At 36.8% G+C, this 21,597-nt stretch overlaps 1 protein-coding gene across 2 annotated transcripts in view; it reads left to right on the forward strand.

Moving 5' to 3' along the window:
• The window catches only part of LAMA2 (laminin subunit alpha 2), a 379,509-nt gene that overhangs the window by 209,838 nt on the left and 148,074 nt on the right, over nt 1–21,597 (forward strand). For both annotated transcript variants that reach the window (XM_075748052.1, XM_075748053.1), the window contains exons 15-18: nt 5,022–5,133; nt 8,093–8,206; nt 14,599–14,726; nt 20,392–20,478. In XM_075748052.1, the coding sequence (XP_075604167.1) occupies nt 5,022–5,133; nt 8,093–8,206; nt 14,599–14,726; nt 20,392–20,478 (441 nt within the window). The remainder of the gene's footprint in view (nt 1–5,021; nt 5,134–8,092; nt 8,207–14,598; nt 14,727–20,391; nt 20,479–21,597) is intronic.

The raw sequence follows: 21,597 nt of genomic DNA on the forward strand, positions 1-21,597 counted from the left end.
TCATTCAAATAAAATAAATAAATAAATAAAAAATTAGTCAGAATTTTGCAAACTAAAGAGTGCAGGAACAATTTTGGGGTGAACAATAGGGGCTTTTATGCTATGCTGTTTTAAAGGAGATATGTATGATTGACTTTGGGCCAAAGATCTTACTAAGTATTATGGAAAATGCAAACTTCAGCTATCAGTGGTTTATGTACATTTGTGTACTGACATTTGCACTAGAATGAGAAGGGGAGCTTTCCTACAAAAACCACTTTGGCTGTGCAGTTACAATCTGTGAAGAAAGTGTGTTGCTGGACATGTACTGGCTCCATCTTGCCTCTGCTGTGGAATAGTGGGGGTGTCACAGATAAGATCCCCTCTAGGCGATAACATAGAGCTTGGGTCAGCACACGCATGTAGAACTAGCACAGGTCTACAGCTCATGCCTTGTAAGTAAGAAGTGGCAGACCTGTCAGTGGCACGTTTGGAAGACTATGCATCACTGCCTGTATCCCAGATTACTGCTTTAGCCATTTGGCCATGTGTGCTGCCTCACTGTTTTGTAGTCTTGTTCATAGTCTTGAAAGCTGGAGAGGGATTTTTTACAAGGGCATGTAGTGAGAGGATGAAAGGTAATGGCCTTAAACTGAAGGAGGGTGGATTTAGATTAGAAATTAGGAAGAAAGTCTTCACTCTGAGGGTCGTGAGACACTGGAACAGGTTGCCCAGAGAAGCTGTGGCTGCCCCCTCCCTGGAAATGTTCAAGGCCAGGTTGGATGGGGCTTTGGGCAACCTGGTCTAGTGGAGGGTGTCCCTGCCCATGGCAGGGGAGTTGGAACTAAAAGATATTTAAGGTCCCTTCCAACCCAAACCATTCTATGATTCTGTGATTCTATATTCAGCCTTTGGAGCATTTTAGTGGTGTGTTATAGATAACTTTCTGAAAACATGTCTTGGAAATATTCTTCAAGAATAGCTCCGGGACAAACATATAATTTATGCTTTGCAGGTTAGTAGCCACCATCTTCTAGATGTAGTGACATTACCGTTAGGAAGATTGGTCCCTTAAAGACAATGATTTAAAAGGGTGTTAGGGGAAGGAACTGAAGTAATTTTGAAGAGTACCTTTTTTTCTAGAAATGGTTTTATATTACTGGTATATCTCTAGCTGTCCCTATGATGTCTCATAACAGAGAAGAATGCAAGGGTTACTGTGTTACTGTGATTACCATCATGTCCAGAAGTCTCTGATTGCTCTAAAATAAGCACATTTTATTGAGTGCTGTCAGGGTGCTCCTCATTGCAGTTCAGTGTGACAGAAGAGTGAATGTGAAATTCCAATCACAGTTAAATGAATTGGGTTTTTCATCCTTGGTTCAAGTGGAGGAATCGTTGTTTCACCCATCAGGGTGGGATTTACTGGGTGAAGTTAAATCTTTTCAGAGCAGTGCATGCTCCCAGTCACATGATAGAGCAACAACAGCATTGACTGTCATCCAGCCCAGCTTATGATCAGCAGGCATATTGCTGATTTTCAGGATATACCTCAGTTCTGACTTTTTATATTCTCTTTGACTTTTATTCATGCTAAAACATACTAGATGCAAAGCTGTGCTCATAACTCTAAGATCATGCAAAACAACTCTTTTCTCCGTATTCTGCCCCTTTAGTACTGCAGGGAAAATGTCCAGACCTAATAAAGAGGATATTCTTTGTGATACCTTGGGATGATTAAGGACTACTGTTGATGGGCTCCAGAGAAAGACATTTTTGCCAAAGAAATAGTGTAGAGCTAAGCCGTAGTAGATAAGTAGATGTGAACTAAGAGTGTTTTATTGTCTTTTAAACAGGTATGTGTGGTGGACAGATGGATATTCCTCTGAGAGAGTAAAGAGGATCTGGCAGAGAGACAGAGATTTTACAGGGTTATTAGATACTTCATGAATGACAATTTCTGCCTCAAAGCATCAGCAGAGTTATGCAACAAACTAAATACAGATTGCTATATTAAGCAACCTGTTCATTTAAATACTGAAAGTTTTCAAAATGGATAATGGTACCTCGTGTGTAAGGATTTCCAAAGGTGCTATTATAATCTGTGCTTGAGAAGAGGCCAGAACGGAGGCATTGTAAGATTAAGCAACTTTCTTGCAGTCATGTAGAAAGACACTTAAAAATTCAATGGCGTTGTCTCCAGTTAGCAAGAGCTTTAACTTAAAGATTGTATTTTTTACCTTTCTTTAGTTTAACCTACTAGAAACATTAGTTAATCAGTAGCACTTTCAAGTAGTTACTAAGTAATATTAATGCAGTGATGGTGATTTTGGCTCAAGCATGGTTTTGAGAACATTTTTGGGGTCATTTTAAGCTTAGAATGTTGTTATTGCTCTATGGCATAATTAGGAAACTTCCTCAAATCAACGGGCTTTCATTTAGATGATCAAGTAGGATAAAAAATGAGAACACACACATACAGCAATCACTTTGAAAGTGATTACAGCTTCTGAGTTTAAATCAAGATCCTTCTCTAACTTGACAGATCTTCCAAACTGTTGCAGTTAAGTCCGTCTGTGGTAGAAGCAACAGGCCAGGAAAAGACAGCTCTCTTTTATCATTTTGTTTAATCTAAATTGTTAGCTTGTGCTTCAAAGAAAGTTTAGTAGCACTGTTTCTTCAGTTTTCATATTCAGAGTGGCCACTGATGGTAAATGTTGTAGTTGCTCAGATGGGCATTAGAAATTGTGGTGCTAAAGATAATGGATTGCTTGCAACCACGTATAGAATCAGCACTAGACACAAGGAGAAAGAGGGAAGGAAAGGCCGAGGATTTTCTTCCATATGCAGAACTGGCTTCAAGACAAATGAGCAATGATTGGGTCAGTACTTCATGCGCCTTATGTAGCTGATGTGATTCAGACGCCTGGCATAGAAGACAGTAAACTATGCCGATACTGCCTGAAACATCCCCTTCTCTTTTAATCTTGTTTGGTTTTAGAAGTCAACAATTGCCTGCTGACAGTAACAGTCAGCTTAAATATTTGGTCTCTATGTCGAATCTCAAATTGTTCGTGCATCTCCAGGATCCAGTGCCCCATTACTGCCAGCATTATGTATTTTAATGAATACAGAATGGCATTGAGGAATCAGAATTGCAACATCAAAATGGGAGAAAAAAAAAATCACTGCAGCTTTCTTCACTGGGTAACTGTTAATGCTAAAAACTGTTAAACACATTAAAATCCCATTTAGCAAATAGCAGAACATAATGAAAATTGGAACAATTCAGTGAATACAAATGTGGGATAATACTGAGTGTATTGTTTCTGTGTGTAAGTAAGTGCCTCTCTTTGTTCCAAGATCTGTGCTGAGAGGAAACGAGCTGTTGTTCAAAGGATAAATTAGACTTGGCCTTTTACTAGTAATTTGTTTCTTCATTTACAGATTTTTCTCCTTAAATTGTTATATTTTTTTGCTGTTAAACCCATCACCATTTGATATCTAATATCCTAGAGATTGGTTATTCTATTGTAAGGAAAACTCAAAAGGATGATTGCAAAATAAGCATGCAGCAATGGAGCAAAAGGGAAATACTGAAAAGTGAGAGAGTTCTTACTGAAAATCTGGATAGGAACATGCATCCTTCTCTTAAAATAGTTCCAAGAACCTTTTACAGAGGTTCCAGTATCATCAAATTAGATTCAAGTTTCTAATTGCATAATCCACAATGGTAGTCCCTCCAAAGTCCAGTTATATCCCTAGTGATGGTAAAATTTCTATTTTTCTGAAGCTCCCATCCTAATTTCAGAAATCTTCATTTTTTTCCTATTATTAGCTGTATTTTCTGTCTTATTGACAGTAGTCATAAAATTGAGTGGGAGAAATATCCTGTCTTAACCTTTCCTCCAGCCACTGCAGTAACAACAAAATATTTTTCTTGGATGTTTTCTTATCCAAGGTCATCCAAATAATTTTCAGGATTTTTTGGCAGCCAAAGTATAAATGCCTTAGCATGGAAGGAAAAAAAGGTTGTTTTGTATTTTCCAAAGAAAATGGATTATTTCTTTAACAAAATGCATATTTCTTTAACAAAATGCAGGGCATTTTCTACTGAAGAAGACTTCAAAAGAAGCTTTTCAGGTAGCTCTAGGAATCAAACACTCTGTTAAGATTGCTGGGTGAAAATAGAAGTCATTGAGCCTCTATAATGCCTTAATGTTCCTTCTGAATTCTCATGAGAATTACATCCCCAAATCCCAATTTCTTTCCCCAAATGGATACTGTTGAGGGAAACTACATCTGTTTTGTATATTACTTGTCAGATTATCAAAAGACTTTTGTTGTCTTTCTCATCATACTTCCATGGTTTTTTAAATAAAAATCATGTTCAGTGTTTGGCTAAACAATGGCTGTTTAGTCAATGTCTATCATTTATTTTTAAAGGGCATGGAATGGAAAATTCTCCAGCTCCCTCTTCTCCGTCATTGGGGAAACCAAGGTGCATGGTAGAAGATTTCCTTTTTTTTTCATGTACATACTTTTTTCTTTCATACACATAATACTTAGATCCTCCTGGACAGAGCTGAAATCTTTTTCAGAGGTTAAATCTCCAGAAGAAAAATACCCTATAACCGAAACTTAGTAATGTAATATTTTAGAAAGCTGGAGTAGTGGTTTATAAATTTTGAAGACTCTGCTTAGTGTCAAATTTGCTATATATACAGCTGCAATGCAAGTTGGCACATGTGACTTGCAGGCCAGGAATAGCCTTCTATCTACTGATATAGTGCTGTGAGACTTTTTTAATCTATTTTTATCAATGTGTGTCTGACCATAATCTGCCTCATATGACGGACAAAAATAGTAACAAGCCTACAGACATGTAGTTTAGGAAGCAATAGACGAATATGAAAACCTCGTGATTTATAAACAGGAAAATATAAACAAGGCACTGAATGTCACTGTATACTGTTGCATCCAGCTGCACATACATTTCCTCTAATTTGCTATTTTAACTGTTTCATTTCTGTTACATCCAGACTAAGAAGCGTTAGCATTGAAGCCGCTGACCATGCTTCAACTGGGAGAAAGGTGGCGTCTGCAGTGGAGTTATGTGACTGTCCCCCGGGCTACGATGGTACCTCGTGTGAGGTGAGTATCACGACGCAGTCTAGATCAATTGTGCTAACACTGTGACAGCTGTAAGCAACCAGGGGTCCTGTGTTGGCAGAAAATAGTAAGGGAGCTGTCCATTCCTGTTAGGAATTTGATATAGATTCTCTAGTTGCTGTTATTTCTAGGTGGTCGTTCATTATATTTGATGATATTTGAAATCCGAAGTTTTACACCTCTATGGTGACTGCTAAGTGATGAAAAGACATTTCTCTTAATAAAAAAAAAAATAAAAATCAGTATTTGTACTCTTCAGCCAATTGATATCACAAATGCATGAAGCTATCACAATTAGAAGGAAAATGGCAGTTATCTGACCTGTGCACAACAAAGCTGGATCAAATTATCTGGGTTCATGTGGCTGAGTTTCCTCTTTTGTTTTCCCAGGCCTTTGCCATTTGCCTTGGAGTCTTTGAGGATTGTGTGTGTGTTCATGTGAGGAGTGTTTTATTTCAGTTTGCTCCTGTTACAGATAATAACATACACACATGCTCAGAAAATACCCACTTTCCTAACAAATTCATTAGTTCACACAGAATATGTTCATACAAGTATACATATGATTAACTAGCTCATGTGGGCATAGCTTGGGGTAAATAGAAGCCAAAAAAAAATTCTTCAAAAGCTTTGCCTTTAAGGAAATAGTTTCAAACACCAAGATGCTCTGCTTCACAAAACTACAAACTGTATGCCATTTACACAGGCACTCTAGGCATTTGCTTGTCAACTCTCTTTTTCATTAAAATCTTCCATGGTTATATGTGATATTTAGGGCTTAGAGTCTAGTTTCATGCCAAATGTGGTTGCTTGTTGCTGGGGCTAGATAAACTAATGTAGAAAGAAGGCCTAAAGGAATTAATGGATATTCTTATCACTTCCAAAATGGTACAGACAGAAAAAAACACAAAACCTGGAGAAGAATATAGCCTGCCTTGGCTGAGAAATAATTTTGGAGTCTGACCATTGTCTGTCTGTACAATTATTTGAAGAAGAAATCTGCATAAAGTGTCATTATGCTTCACACTTTTTTTTCTTTTTTTTTTACTTGTCTATTTTTACTCTTAATTCAGATTTAGGTGTGATTTCCCAGAAAGCAGCTGGAAAGGCAGTTTGCAGATGTTTCAGTATCTACTTTTGTTGTAGAAGCTGAAGGACTTGGGTAGAATTCCTGCCTTGCTGCTGCTGAGATTCTCTGTACAACGTGTCTTTCAATGCTAAACCTTCTCTCCAATTCAAAACAGTCCCTGAAATCTGATATATACTTAAGGTCATATTCCACAATAGAAAGCTGCAAATTTAAAGTCTCTATGCACACTAGTGGCCATGGACACTCTGATTCCTGCCCTGGGTGAGTGCTAACCACAGACCTATTGAACTAAACCATATTGTAGTCCCTACCTGTACGTTGGCTTTCCTCCCAAGATTGAAGGCCAAGAAGATATGATAGACTTCTGCATGAGCACACTTTTCCTGTGTCACCTTACTGAATTTCTGAGCATTTAAGACAACTCAGAAATGCCATTTGACAAAGCTGGCCTATCTTATAATAACAATGATAGAGTAAAAAGTTTTAGTTCCCATGCCTTTATTCACTGAATTAATTTCTCATGAGTCTTTTGTAGCACAGGTACAGCACATGATATGCATTGAACGGTTGTGCTAGATAGATAGAAAAAAATGGGGAAATATTTTGGTGTTTTGAGTAGATGGTTGTGCTTTGTACAACACGGACAAGCAAGAAAAAATTAGGGCAATTACTTTTAACTTTTAACTTATGTTTTTCTTTTATGCATTTTATAACTCTGAATTTTAATTTTTAGTATTTATGGTTTTGTTAGGAATATGTTACTAAGAATGAAAAGAAGGAAAAATAAGGATAATGTCTCAGGTTCTGGAATGTTTTTTTTTAAAAGAATAATTTAAATTCATCTTCAAATTGCTTTCACATTTTGCAGGAGTAAGACAAAAAAGAACATCATCTTTATTTTTATAAAGGAAAATCTTCTTACCATTTTGGAACATGTATGTGAAGGGGAAGGGATTTTCTTTATTAAATTATACTTTTAGTATTCTATCACTACAAAACTTTCTCTTTGTATTAGCCAGGTGCTTTTGAAGGTCAACACTCTGTCATGCACTTTTTTATATTATGCAAAATCCTTGGATCACATGAGCAGTCTTATTGAGGAAAGATAGTCTGCAAAAACTATAAAGCCATTTGTGAGATATATAGTAAGGAAGACTGCTGCTTGACATCTTATTATGAAGAAATGGAATAGCTGAATTTTTGCTGATGAATCACAGTTGTACGATGTCACCTTTCCTAAGAAAAAACTGGCCATGCATGTAATATTGATCTGAATTTACCATTTAAAAAAATAATAAAAAAAAAAGAGCACTTTCTTAAAGGGAAATGACTATACTTTATATTTAAGAAGCACAGTTTGTAAATAAAAGGGTGGTTTTCTTTTCAGCCTGTGCTTTATTTCAGTGTAGCCTTTTGCTAGACTCCAAACAAGAAAGACTAAATGGTATTTTAATTGCTCTTTGCAGCTGAATTTCTCAGAAAAGTTTTTTGTTGTTTTGCGGTTTTCTTCCCTCCTCTCTCCTTCAGTATTTTGCCTTCTGGCTATTTTTCAATCTGTACCTTTTGCTTTGATGCTGTCATATTCCAATTCTTCATTTCTCTGCTTTATTTTACCATTTCAGAAGAATGATCAAGTTAAGACTTCCTCTAATCTCACACCTGCCAATAAGGCTAAGGTCAGTGCAAAGCCATAGCACCAGGAAAAACAACTTTCTAGAGAAATGTTGGTATTTTTATTCATTTGACAAGTATGTTTTTGTGAGTACAAGTAGCAAATGCAACAATATTTTAAAATAACCATTCCTTTCTCTGTTCAAAAGAGTTTAACTTTTTATCTAATTTATCTTCCAGTCTTGCTGGCCTCAACACAGGCGGGTGAATGGCACAATTTTTGGTGGAGTCTGTGCACCATGTACATGCTTTGGTCATGCAGAATCGTGTGATGATATCACAGGAGAATGCCTGGTAAGTGTCACTACAGCAAACTTGATGGACATGGCCAACATCAATTCAATACACCTGTGCAATTGAATTCATGACGCCTGAGACCTGAAATATTCAAGGAGAAAAAAGCCAGCAATTAACAGAAGAGATCTTTATGTTGAACTGTAGCTGAAGTTAAGGATCCCCTCATACCAAGATATGGTACCTTCTACAGTTAAACAAAAGGAATTTTTTATTCACATAGGATTTATGTTTTGATATAAAAACAATAGTATAAGGTATGGCATGCCGAAAGCAGCAAATGTATCAACATTCTTCCATCCAAGATTTATCTCCCCCTCCCATCTGTCTCCTGCAGTGTATTCTTTGTAAATTCTGTTCTAGTATGACAAGAAGGTAATGTTAATGGCTTCCTTCATCTAAATTCCTACTAAACCTTGAAGAAACACTTCATAAATTGTATTTTAAAAAATAGTAAAAGCATATGATTTTGGCTAAATCAACTTTTTTTTTCTTATAGGCTATGGAGATTTTATGTAGTTACCTACTAATTTAGCAATTAAATCTGTGATATTATCCATAACAAGCCTACCAGCACACCACTATTTCCAGCTTGTTCCATAGCCTTTTGGAATGGGTAAATTATGCTGAATAGACTGTTCTGATTAACTCAAGGGCATTTTTAGTTTTATATTGTCTGACATGGCACGAAGCTTGAAACAACATTTCTCATTTCATTAGTCGTGCAGAAACACAATTTGAGCCAGTGCCAGTTTAGTGGGATATCATACTCTCATTTCCCTGCAGAATTTCAAGCAGACTCTGCATTGTGCATGTTTCTAAATGCTCCCCTTTATTTCCTTAAGAAAAAGCTGCTGGGAAAAATCCAAAATGAAAATTCAGGGCTTTTTCAATGTAATTTGGCACTTAGAATTATCACTGGTCTTCCTGTTTTGCCCATACAAGATGTTTAATTGCATTGCGGTGCAAAACAAGATATCCTTAATGTGTGGATCAGTGAATTTTTCAAACTGCTTTTTCATGAATAGAAGCTTAAAATGATTCTCAATTTAATTATAGTGTAAGCCTTAAAGAAGTACTTAAGATGAAAAATATGTATGGCATGACAGTCATGTTTTGAATCCTTCATTTATATGCAATGAAAATGTTTAGCACTAGGATTTGTATTTCTCGACAAAGATACAATTTGTTTCATTAATGACCGTAGCCTCCAGCTATGATGTCTATAACATCAGTGTGGGATAAAATCAATTAACAGAAAAGAAAGTGGAGAATCCTGTTTAAGGTGCATCATAACTAGTGACTAAATGGTTTAGGGATGCATAGCCAGATGCAAGTTCTGAGATTGCTTGCTTCTGTGTCTTCAAGTTTTAGCCCTTGCACAAGTCCCTCTTTATTTTTGTCTGTAGCACCATCCTGGACATGAGCGAAGGCTGTATAGTTGCAAACTAGTGCTTTTGCACTTTTCAGCTGACGTGGGCTATGGTCTGAGACAGTAGAGCTCCCTCTTCTGATGTTTCAAGGGTGCTGGTGTAAAGATAACAGCACTGACAAGGAAGTGGAAAATAACCGGTTAAAAATGTACTTTAATCTATATGCGTTATCAAGCATTCTGTATTTTATGTGTTCTGCCTGAGCTTATACTAGATCATGCTGTAAAGAAGGGGCACACAGGGAGCTTAAAATCAGTTCTGGATTTTCTTGCAGCTTACTTTGAAAACACTGTAAGTGAAGTTAGATTGGTTAGTATCCATGCAGGCTATTAAATGCTGCTATTCAATTTGGATCATAAGCCTTTTGAAGTGAAAGAGAGAGAAGTCTGAATGCTGAAAAAGAGAAATGTTTCACATCAAAGGCATTCTTTCCATTGAGGTTTACACAGCCTTTTGGCCTCCTTATTATTATTCATGGTGTTTTTTCAGTAATACAACAGACAATTTAGGCACCTAATTTACTGATATGATACTTCTTTTTGCTCTTCCTTAGCTTTGAAATGTAGTTGAAAAGCAGCTGAAATATGTTTTTGACTCATGATAAAAGCTCAAATCATCTGCTTCAACATAGGCCTGTATAAAAAGCTCATTTTAACGCGTATCTTGCCGTAACCTGCAAAGCCCTTTGATCCGCACAGCAACCGTATGGAGAGCTGCATGATACATCATTCTCGTTACCATTGTGATATACATAACTGCTTTGGTACGTAGGGCAAGTTCTAACATTCAGAAATGGTCTTTTGTAGTGTTCTGCACACGCATTTATGGTAGCTTTAGGAGGTTGGTTAAACCTAGACCTTATGAAAAGCAAACACATTCCAAGGTGTTTCATTCATTGCAGGATACTACATTCCCATTAGTAAGCCCAGAGAAAGCAGATTTTTCCTCCCTAAGATATGCTCAAATTGCTAAGTGGACAGTCCCCAGTGGCATCATTTTGTGTTTTATTCCTTTGTGTGTAAACAGCACATACCATGCAGATTGAGGCCAGTGTCAGAGCTAGCGGACATGTGATTTAGACAGTCTTCATCACAGGAGCGACAAAATGTCTTCACCCGTCTTCGTACATACACTATAAAAATGATAGTTCCCAGGCTAAATGCAGTATAGGCTATACCACAGGTGAAAATTATGTAAAGCTTCTGCAACATCCTGATTGCATTTTTAACACCAGGAAAGGGAATTGTCCAGGTACTCTCGACATTACGGTAGTTTGAAAATGCCAGAAGAGCATATTCATGCTTCCAAAGACGTAATGCCATTGTCTGGTCTAGCTGGCTGGGGAGTATACTAAAATAGGCATCCAGGCTTACCCTTTCGCTTTCTTTAACTAGCTTAAACTAGCAGCTTCCCTGGTTGTGTCCATGACAGATACCCTGAGGAAGGGCCGCAGAGTGCCAAAGGCACTATCCTGGACTCAGTCGTACTCCCTGATTAAAGTTTTATTTTCATCACTAGCCTTCTGTTCAGACTGTTTCTTTCCATATTCATACACACTCAGCTGCATATGCAGCTAAGCAGGCATGGGTTTCGGTGTGAATTTAGGATTCCCTGATACTGGGCATGAAAATGTTCATTTGGTTTCTTTCAAGGGGGGAGAGCTGGCTCAGAAGGAAATGGTGGAAAACACACTCCAGGACATCAGCAATAAAGTCTTTGGGCAACAAGGTCTGAGTCATACATAAAATTTTGGACAAAAATAAATTCCATAGTCTTGCTTATTCAAAGGTTGTCTAAGTGAAGATTAATGGTGTTAGGGAGATAAAAGAGGTCCAGAAAATTGATGCATTCAAAATAGTTTGAGATCCAGTACCTAGAATTTGAAAGCATAAAGATTTGGGCATCATATCATTCCTGGCCACAAAGTCTATGGATCTATGGAACAAGGCATTGATTTTACCAGAATCACTAGATCAATGTGTTGGAACAAACTATGTTTTCAAGGGAATAAAAAGAAAGTGTATATAATGTAGTGAGCAGTTCAGGGACAGTTGGTCATGATCTTCATACCCAGTCTCGTGACATAAAAACAAATAATTAAATGTTCCTATGAACATGACATTAAGACTTCACAGGCTTAAGCATGTTTTCAGGGAATAATCTCAGTATATTTGAACGTTGCTTAAATTCAGTGATGCTCAAAAGCATTGCTGTACATTTGGCAAGTTTCAAACTGAGATTCAACCAATTGTTATCAAGGAAACACAATTTTTTCATGAGTATTGATAATATCTTTAGAAGTGCTAAGAACTCATCTACTTCGGTATGTAAAGTGATCTATAAATTTGGCAAATTAGTATAAAATTTAATGCATCACTGAAGAGAACAGGCAAATTATGTCACATCTACATACTACATAATCCTTGTTGTTTGTCCTGCAAAATCCAAACTGGCTCAGGGAGAAAAGTATAGGACCACACAAGATCGTTATTTTTCAGCTAAACTCTAACATATACACTGTGCAACATATGCTCAGATTTTGGTATTGTATGTGTGGGGTTGTTTTCTTTTTTGTTTTTAAATTGATTGATTCATGGTGAGAAAGTAGGCAGATACAGAGATCTGAATTGAGGAGAATTAGACACAGTACGTGGAAATGACTGGCATTAGAGTTTCAGAAAGTAATTCATCAAAGAGAAGAAGGTCAGGTCTTTGTTTTCCTACAAAATGGAAGGTTTCAGGTTTTTTACTTAAAAAAGCAGAAGCTGCAAATACCATTGTGTAAAAGAGATGCATAGTTTTAAAATAGTGTGTTAGCTCCTCTCACTTTAATAACATCCTTGACATGTAAGCCGTTCATATTCTTCAAAAACAGTAAGATATGTCTGAGGATATTTAAAGCTAAACTTAACACAAAAGAAGAATCCATTATTTTTCAGAAAAAGTACAAATAATTTGACATGACGCCTTAAAAAAGTTGAATTGCAAAGGTTTTTTCTTTTGAAACACTTAAATTATTTTTGTCACATCTTCTTTTAAAAGCATATCTTAATGTTCCCAGCTACTTATTCGGTATGGCCGGTAGATTCTTTTTGAATGACAGCACTTGAACTAACAATCAAATGGACTTAAATGACCTAATGAAGTAGAATTTAACCCAGCTGATGGTTCTAAAGCCATAATTTTATTTTTACTAAGAGTCTCAATAGTTGGTATTAGCTCACAATCTACCAAATATGTGAAAATATAATATTGTGACTAATGCTTTCATTTCAAAGATATGCTGATGGCATACACAAGCAATAAGAATGCACCCTTTAAAACAGCAAAAAGCATTCCTGGAGACAGAAGCTTTTGACTCCAATGCGCTCATGACTGAAAACGGTATCGTGCTTTTTCAGCATGTGTGATACTGGCTATGCAGAACACAATGCAAAAAAAGCTTCCTACAAATCACTGCAATCCTGGAAAGTCGTGAAGAAGAAATCAGTGTTCCTTACAACAGTGCCATTTTCTTTATCCCTTTTTGAGAATACATTATGTCTTTCAGAAAGTAAGGCTATTAAATATCAGTCAGTACCATACGTGTCACTTATTACAATGAGAAAACAATTTTAAAGTGTTTCTAAAAATATTTTAAATTAAATCATAAATTTGGAAATACCTACACCTTTAAAAAAAAACCCACAAGAGTTCTTAAGCAACAGCTTGGGTAAAACAGACTGGATCTTGGGTAAAACAGACTGGATCTGGCCCATTGTCTAAATCAGATCAGAACACACCCGATTAAATAAAATCTCTCTCATGGCTTTCATTTTGGCCTTTTCAAGTTGCCATATGCTTTTTCAGTCTCTAACCAAGCACATCAAGATGGCATTTAAGAGCCAAAAATATTTTTCTTGCTTTCTCTGTTTTTACACTGTGAAAGGGCTACACTTCAGTATCTTGTGGAAAATAGCAGTGAAAGGAATAGTGTGGTCTGCTAAAAATGTAGCAAAAAAAAAGGAAAGAGTTTAAGCCAGAAAACTAATTTGCTGAGCCTATCATGGATCCTGCCAAATTATTTATAATTTCTAAATCCTATATGGTGAAGGAGGAAGAGGAGTGGAAGGGGTAATTACTCTGTAAAACTTGGTTCCTACAAGTCATCATAGGAAAGCCATTCTCAGAGCACCAGTTCTCATTCTGCCAAAAGATCATTTAATTTGAGATCAGGCCAAAGGTTATATACAAAAAAAGCAGATCTAGTCCTGCCATTTTTATCTTGGATGTTTCATATGCTCAGATAAACTGTCTCTTGTTTTATGAAAGCCAGTCACCTAAAGGTAGACAAACTTTTGAATAGGGCCCTCTATACAGTATATTCATCCTTTTTTCAACTCATAAAATAGAGTCTGAATGCCCTTCTAGCAAATAAGTATTAATTAAGTAATTCAGGCTTTGCTACTATTCAGAAATATATTTAGTATACTGCTAGCCATGTACCTTGTAAAATGAGCTAATGTACTTATATGTGAAGTGTACTAATTCATTTTTACAAATTATATAGTCTGGGCTGTATTTCTGGGATCAACAGCTGAAAACTGTTTGTCCCAAGATCTGGCCTGTTGCAAGACTGCAATACTAAACCCGTTTTGTGCTGCTCTGAAGGCTGTTTTTCTTTAAGGAAACTAAAACAATAATGTGGCTGTTGTATGGTGGAAAGGTAAAGGTCTACAGTTAAATATTCTTTTTGTTTTACATAGAGAAAAATTATCCAAAAGAACACAAATACCTGACACATACTGATTGTGAAAGCTAACCTCTAGAACTGTTTCTCAACCAGCAGCAGAAAATTAGAATACATGTTGCAGACCTCTGACAATCCTGTTGAGAGGATGGGCTAGGTGAATGACTTTCAAGGACTTTCCATATGTCAGTTTTCTAATTGTGAATGTTTACTTTTCATCTTCTGTTTAGGACTGCAAGCACAACACAGGTGGTTCTTATTGTGATAGATGTCTTCCTGGCTTCTATGGTGATCCGACCAAAGGGACAGCTGAAGATTGTCGGTTGTGTGCTTGCCCCTTAAATATACTTTCTAACAAGTAAGATGTATATTTATTACATATTGCACTTTTTCACTTAGTAAATTGCATAACTTTTTAGTTTATATATTTGCATGTGCACATGAGATTTTCTTTGTGGTTTAATCAAATAATATATTCTGCAATATAAACTTTTGTTCTCTTTTTACAATTGTATGGAGTGCTTAGCTTCACAGGCAGGCAAAGATCAAGACAAAAGCTGGATGAGTCCAGGCTAGACAGAGCAACATAGAATTTGGATTACTGCTCTTTGAATCAATAACTAACATTTGCTTTTCTGTCCTCCTTAAGAGTAGTTGTTTCTAGTTTTAAAGCTGAATTTACAGATTTGACGTGTGGGGGTTTTAATCATTGAATTTAAAATCAATTTATGTTGATCAGATAAAATAGTGATTTCTTCTGCTTTTAATTTTCCTTTCCTTCCAGTCAACACTCAGTGATAATCTTGATTCCTTTGGAGTCTGAATTCAGCCTTAGATCTTGCAAGTAAAAATATTTTGTCAGCATATCTCAGAATAATCACTATAAATTTGTTTTATTGAATAAAAATAGTAGTGAAAAGTTAATCAAAACTCTGATCCAAGAACAAATGTTTCCTTCATTACCAAAGCTTGTCTGCACTACTTGCTACCTGCAATTTAAGAGGCAAGTGGCTTGAACATTTTTTCACTAATTTTGTCCCAGTCGGTACCTAGAAAAGAACAATACCAAAATCCTTTGATGTGATGTAGTTGAAGAAAACTGTTCGGTTTGAATTAGCACATTTGGTTTATGCCATCCAGTACGGCTTCAGTGAAAACCAGCCATGGTGCAAGTAGCACGTGTCCAGATTACACAGAAGAGCTGCTGTGGTGCAACACATACAATAATTGCTCAGGAAGATCAGGAACTGTTGAGTATGGCTGACATGTTTGCAATGGTAACTAATGCTTGCCCAAATTCCAGCCACCAATTGGATATGTTTCCCTTCTGAAAAGAATCAGTGTGAGTCCATAGAAGCATTTCAGAAGGATTGTAGGATTGTACTGGAAGATTGTAAACTACGCACAGAGGCTGCCCCATCCCAAGCTCTTCACACAGCTTGAAAGTTTTAAGTGGCTATAGGAGCTGATAAACCCACTGGAGTATTTTTTTTTTTTTTTCCCTTCAGCCCTGCATCTTCTGTTTCACCCTTTTTGCCCAAAACAGAGTCAGATTCTGCCAATGAAATGCACTTTACTATTTGAGTATAAAGAGTACTTAAGGTTTACAGGGCAAAGTGCATGGCTACCACCAGCACAGCAAGGGAGCTCTGCAAGATGCAAGTAAAGAAGAGAACATCATCGGAATGGCAGTGTGCCAACATCAGGCACAGATGAACCAAATTTTGCTTTAAGTAGTTCAGGCTAACACTGTTGCCTACAGTGGCATTGCGTCCTACTAAAATTGCACTGATCAGGGCAGGCATAATTTAAGCACTTATTTGCAGAAACTTCAGGGGACTGTAGAATGGGAGCCTGCCTTCCTGTTATCACAGCTCTTCAGTTGGTTTTATTAGATATACAGGGGTTTATTATGTGCGCTGCTCAGGCATGGTTCCTCTGACGTCCTCATTGCTTTCACATACTTAGTATTTTCTTGCATAGTTAATTACTTCTCTTTCTCTTGTTTGAGAACACTACTGACAAAGCAGGAAAACACTATCACATTTATATCTTGTGCAGATGTGCAACAAACCAAATCAAATAGATTGAATTTAGGTTATTATTGGCAAACTGCCTAGAGACCTCTATTATGTATTCATCAGAGTTCTGGCTGCATTACTTTTCCTTTTCTGAAATTGAACAAGAGAGTCCCCTTTTTAATATTTAGTTTGCTTGAAATATAGGTACAAAACAAAGACAGAATATAAATGTTCTTGAACTGTGAAACTGTGGGAGTCCTGAACCCTACAAAGTTTAGCCCTGCAATTAGAATTGTGCAATAGCTTTCTATTTCTAAAATAAGGACCAAAGCAAAACTGTGAACAACATCCTCAAGCTCTGTAGAATTCAGTGTAAGGTTCAAGCTCTCATGACTTTACACTTCTAGACCAATTATTAAATTTGTTTATGAGGAAAAAAAGAGATTGTTAAAGATTTAATGTGTTACCTGAAGGCTGTTAAAAACTCATTTTCCTCTCTTTGTTGGCAGTGAGTTTGGCATGCTAGGGATAATATATGTAAACAATTCAGATTCCTTCCCACATTCTTCACATGAAAAATAAATTTCTTCCAAGCTTATGTCACTGTACAGATGTACTATATGTCATGTTATTTCTGAATAACCTAACAAGTGACTAATTTATGTACAAATGATTATAAATAGCTGTCTATAGATTTTAATTCCTGTCGCATTTAATTCCTAACATGGCATGACAGGGCAACTGTAGGTCTCTAAGCTTAGGACTAAGTTCCTGGTGCATACAGAATATTGTCCATATAACGAACCTCTGACATATTTATATTAAGAAATTAGTTTTGTCTTTTATAGCAGTGTCTTATTTCTTTATGATGTTTATAATGGTTCCCATCACTGTCTTCACAGCACCTGAGACTTTCTTTGCAATGCCACATAAGGTGGAAAACTGTTCTATCCATTTTAGAAATGTGGTGATGATGGTGCTGTTCTATAGTTAACTTAAGCCGATTTAACTGCTGCTCATTCCCTCTCCTGTTTCCTAGTGGCAGCAGTTTCCATATGCATTCAGTGAAGCCAATCATAAAACTACCTCCTGAAGCACAACAGTGATAAGTGACTTGCCATATGTCAGAAAAGAATGCTTGGCCAAATCAGGAAAGTAAAATTAGGTTGTCTAAGCTTGTTTTCTAGATCCTGGGCTATATTTTCCTCTTTTTGCATATATCTCCATATTTGTGCTTATACGATGCAAATGAGATCAATACCCATATTAAAAATGGCATCTGTAATGCACACTTGTCTTCTTCGTCTTATCTCTTCTCATTAATGCATCACTCTTGCAAACTGTTCTAACATTCTTAGTCTTTAAGGGGTTTCAAATAAACTGATTTTTTTTTCCCATAGAAATTATCAGACATACTACTGTATAATTCTTTCTACCAAATGTAGATGTCTGGGATAATTACTGCTTTTATCTTGAAATGGCGATAAATTTAATAAGGGCGATGAAGACCCAGACAGGAATGTTTTATCATTGGAAATGGGAGATAGAAGATATCTCACTCAGCTTGAGAAGGTCACAAGTAAACTTGTAGCATGTGAACTAGAAATTCGGATCTCAGAATGTTAATTTTTTCTTGGGCAATTATATCAAAGCACGAACTTATTCCCAAGACGTGTTTTCTATAACATAGTTGTACGTCTTTAAGAAGCCTTGTTTCCCAACTTAGACCTATCACATATATACCCATACTGTGTATTCATACTTGTCCCATGACCTCACCGATATTAATGTTGTTACCTTATGTAAAAACTGAAAAGAGTGATGATGAATCAAGAGGAAGTAAGATTTTTTGAAGCTTGTTTTGACAGATCAATATCACTGTTCATTAGTATTTGTCACTAGTGAGTAATGAGATTCTAAATAATCAGGAAGATAAACTCTTTCTTTCTCACCCTGCTGTCACATATTTCCTTTATAGCATGCAGATGGGAATTTCTCAATATATTAATGTTTAGTGTTGAGATGTGGACTGACTATTAAGTCAGAGAAAGAGTCAAAGGATGCTAGGTCTGAGCATAACCCTTGAAAACATTGAAATTCTGCTATTCATTATTATTGCTTGGTAATAATAACTATGTTATTATTATTACTAATACTATTATTACTATTAATACTATTTTTACTATTACAATTATTACCTTTAAAATTTATGCAATAGAATTCAAAGCTCTTGTTGGAACTGTGGTATAGTCAATCTTGTGCAATGCTATAATGAGCTGTGATAGCATCTCCACAAAGTTTCCCATGTAGCTCTTAGAAAGAGTGAGGTTGGGACTGACAAGCAGGATCTTACTTGAAATAACTCAGGTGCTGCTGATTAGATTCAATGATCTCAGTTGAAAATTACGTGTGCCTTACGTGTGCCTCAGTTGAAAATTGCTTTCATTGCTATTTAAAAATAGAATGAACAATTATTGTTTCTTCAACTGGCCCCTCATGCATTTATGAATCTATTCTGAAATGAATGGCATTGCAAAATAACACCACATAATCCTGATGGAAAAGAAGGAAATCTCAATATGTGTCTATGTTTACCAGACCTGGCCTTCCCACATTTTTCTTACTGATCTCTTATGTCTGTGGGATAACTTGCCCTGTGACAGACAGGGTGTTTATAAATGGAAATAATCAGAAACAGAATAAAGAGTAACTGAGCTCAGATCATAGGACGGATGACTCCTGAGAAGTGGGGTCCAGTCACCAGCAGGTAATCACATTACATGATCCTAATTAAGCTTTTCTGTCTTCCCTGTGTCTATTATTTTCCAGAAACTTTCATCATATATCCTGCTTTAATTTATCCAAGGTCAGATTATGTCTGTTTGTTATTATTGCAGCATGAACTTTTAGCTTGAAGATGTTTTGTTAGGCCAATTCTATTCCTTCTCAACTTGTGTTTTCCTAGGTTACAAAAGATAAGTTTAGTATCTTCTTCGCAGATAGGTGTTTTGTTTTCCTGTTGTGAATAGTCACCCCACTATGCACCTGCTCCCATTTTTTTCTTTTTTCCCCCTTTTTCTATTTTTCCATTTGGTTGACCAAAATTGATTACAATTATTTAGATGAGGCCCTATAAAGGTGCTCGTATGTCTCTGTCTCTAATAATCATTCCAGAATGATAGAAGAACAGGTTGCTGCTTCTTCTGTGTGGTGTCTTGTAGAGTGTCAAGAAGTTTCCTCACAAAATTGTGTTAAGGGAGAAAGTTTACGGAAAGTGAAATGCTAACCAGTGAAGGAGCACAGTTCAGAGTTAAACACAGACATTGAGAGGTGGAGCTTGCGAATGCCTATGATATCCTTATTTATTAAAAAAACCCCAAAAACAAAACCAAAAAAAACCAGCTAAAAATAAGTATAGCATAGCAAAGAGGTAAAGCTTTCTACTCTACAAGCTATTCTTAAACTTCAGCGTGTCTGTCTGGCCTGTTGCTTGAGGTCATTGGCACTCAATTTACTCAAACGCACTCTGGGAAGCTGCACCAGATATTTCCCCTTTTGCCCCTCCCCTTGTTCACTGGGTTCCTTTCAGAGCCGATTATACACAAAGTTAACAGAGCTTTCAAACCAATTGTCCTTCAGAAAGATTTATATAAGGGCCACATTATGGCATAGATTGTTTTGCCAGGCCCTCGGGGGCACAAACAAACAGCTGTACATTCCTGCCTTTTTAATAGTATCCAGACCGCTCGGTGGCAGGCTCAAGTCCCGTAATAACAGGCTATTGGGATGCTGCCATCCGTTACTCTATATTCAGTGTCACAGAAATAGCAGAGTCATTCCAAATTCAATTTGCTGGAGTCAAACTTAAGCCCCATGTCCACTTTTCCTGGACACTGTTTTGCAAATTAATGATCTCTGGAGTGGGAAGAGAGCTATGCTGCTAACCATCTTTTCTTTATGTTTCTTCCTTGTCCCTCTTCTTACCCAATATCAACAACACAGCTTTAGCCCGACATGTCATTTTGACCGAAGTCGTGGACTAATATGCGATGAATGCCCAGCTGGGTACATGGGACCACGCTGTGAAAGGTAAGTAAGCACCATGCTTTTAACCATATGAGATCTGGAACAAAAGTATTGATCACAAGGAACTGTTCTACCTTTTTTTTACTTCCCCTTCTCATCCCCATTCCCGTGTGCTGGAACTCACTGAAGAAATTCCTGTGCATCTTCCTCTGATATGGTGTCCATGGATTTGTATATTTCTAGTGGTTGTTTTAATACTTTATGGTAAAGTACAAAGCTTCCAAGAAGCATTTGCAGAGAAGTGAGAATCTTTTTTTAAAATGATTCTTCTAGCTTTTCTGTCACTCTTTTGAGATTTTTATAATTATTTTGTCTCTTTTGTCCTTTGAATGTTTAGAGCATGGTGAATCAAATATGCAATAAATTACTGATGCCTCTTTTAGAGAAGTTAATATGCAGTGAAAATACAGCTCTTCTAAGTTATTTGTTGACTTTAATTATTTTTAAAAAGAATATTTTACATTTTTCTTACTTCTAGTTTCCCATTGCATTCTTTATTTAGCAAGTAGAACCAGGTAGGTTTTAATGACAAAGAAGATAATTATTCTTTGTCAAATACATAGAAAAGCTCAATATATATTTCCTACACTTATTACTACCTATACAAAAGACAAGTAAAAAAAATATGTCGTCTGTCTTTGGCTATGACAGGTCTGAATGACATGTTAGTGCTGAGAGAGAAAGTTCTCTCCCCTTCTTACATCCTGTTATTCTGAAAGGATCACGAGGAGAATTTAAATGAAAGAGAAGGCTAGTGCGAGTGTTGGTGCTAAGCTCCCGGGAACCCCCTTCCACAGGAGGTGAGACCGCATAGACCGGGGATATCATCACTATGTCTGCACGCCTTTGGTCCCTTGGGATTTCACATCGATGGAACAGCTTTCAAGAGCAGTTAGTGTGCCAGGGGACCTCTGCTAGTTGTTTGGAGGTCGTGATGAATCAGCATTGGCTTTGGCTCCATGATCCCAGTCCCCTGTGACCCTGCAAACGACACCTTTTTAAGAGGGCTTGGGGGAGCCAGAGAACTGTCTAACACCTGGCTAGACAGTTATGAGGCATGAAAACATGGCACTTGTGTTCCTTTTTAGGCTTTTGCCTTTTGGCACTTCCATGAGCTACTTG

This window comes from Balearica regulorum, chromosome 3, assembly GCF_011004875.1.
Source record: "Balearica regulorum gibbericeps isolate bBalReg1 chromosome 3, bBalReg1.pri, whole genome shotgun sequence".
Lineage (NCBI taxonomy): Eukaryota > Metazoa > Chordata > Aves > Gruiformes > Gruidae > Balearica > Balearica regulorum.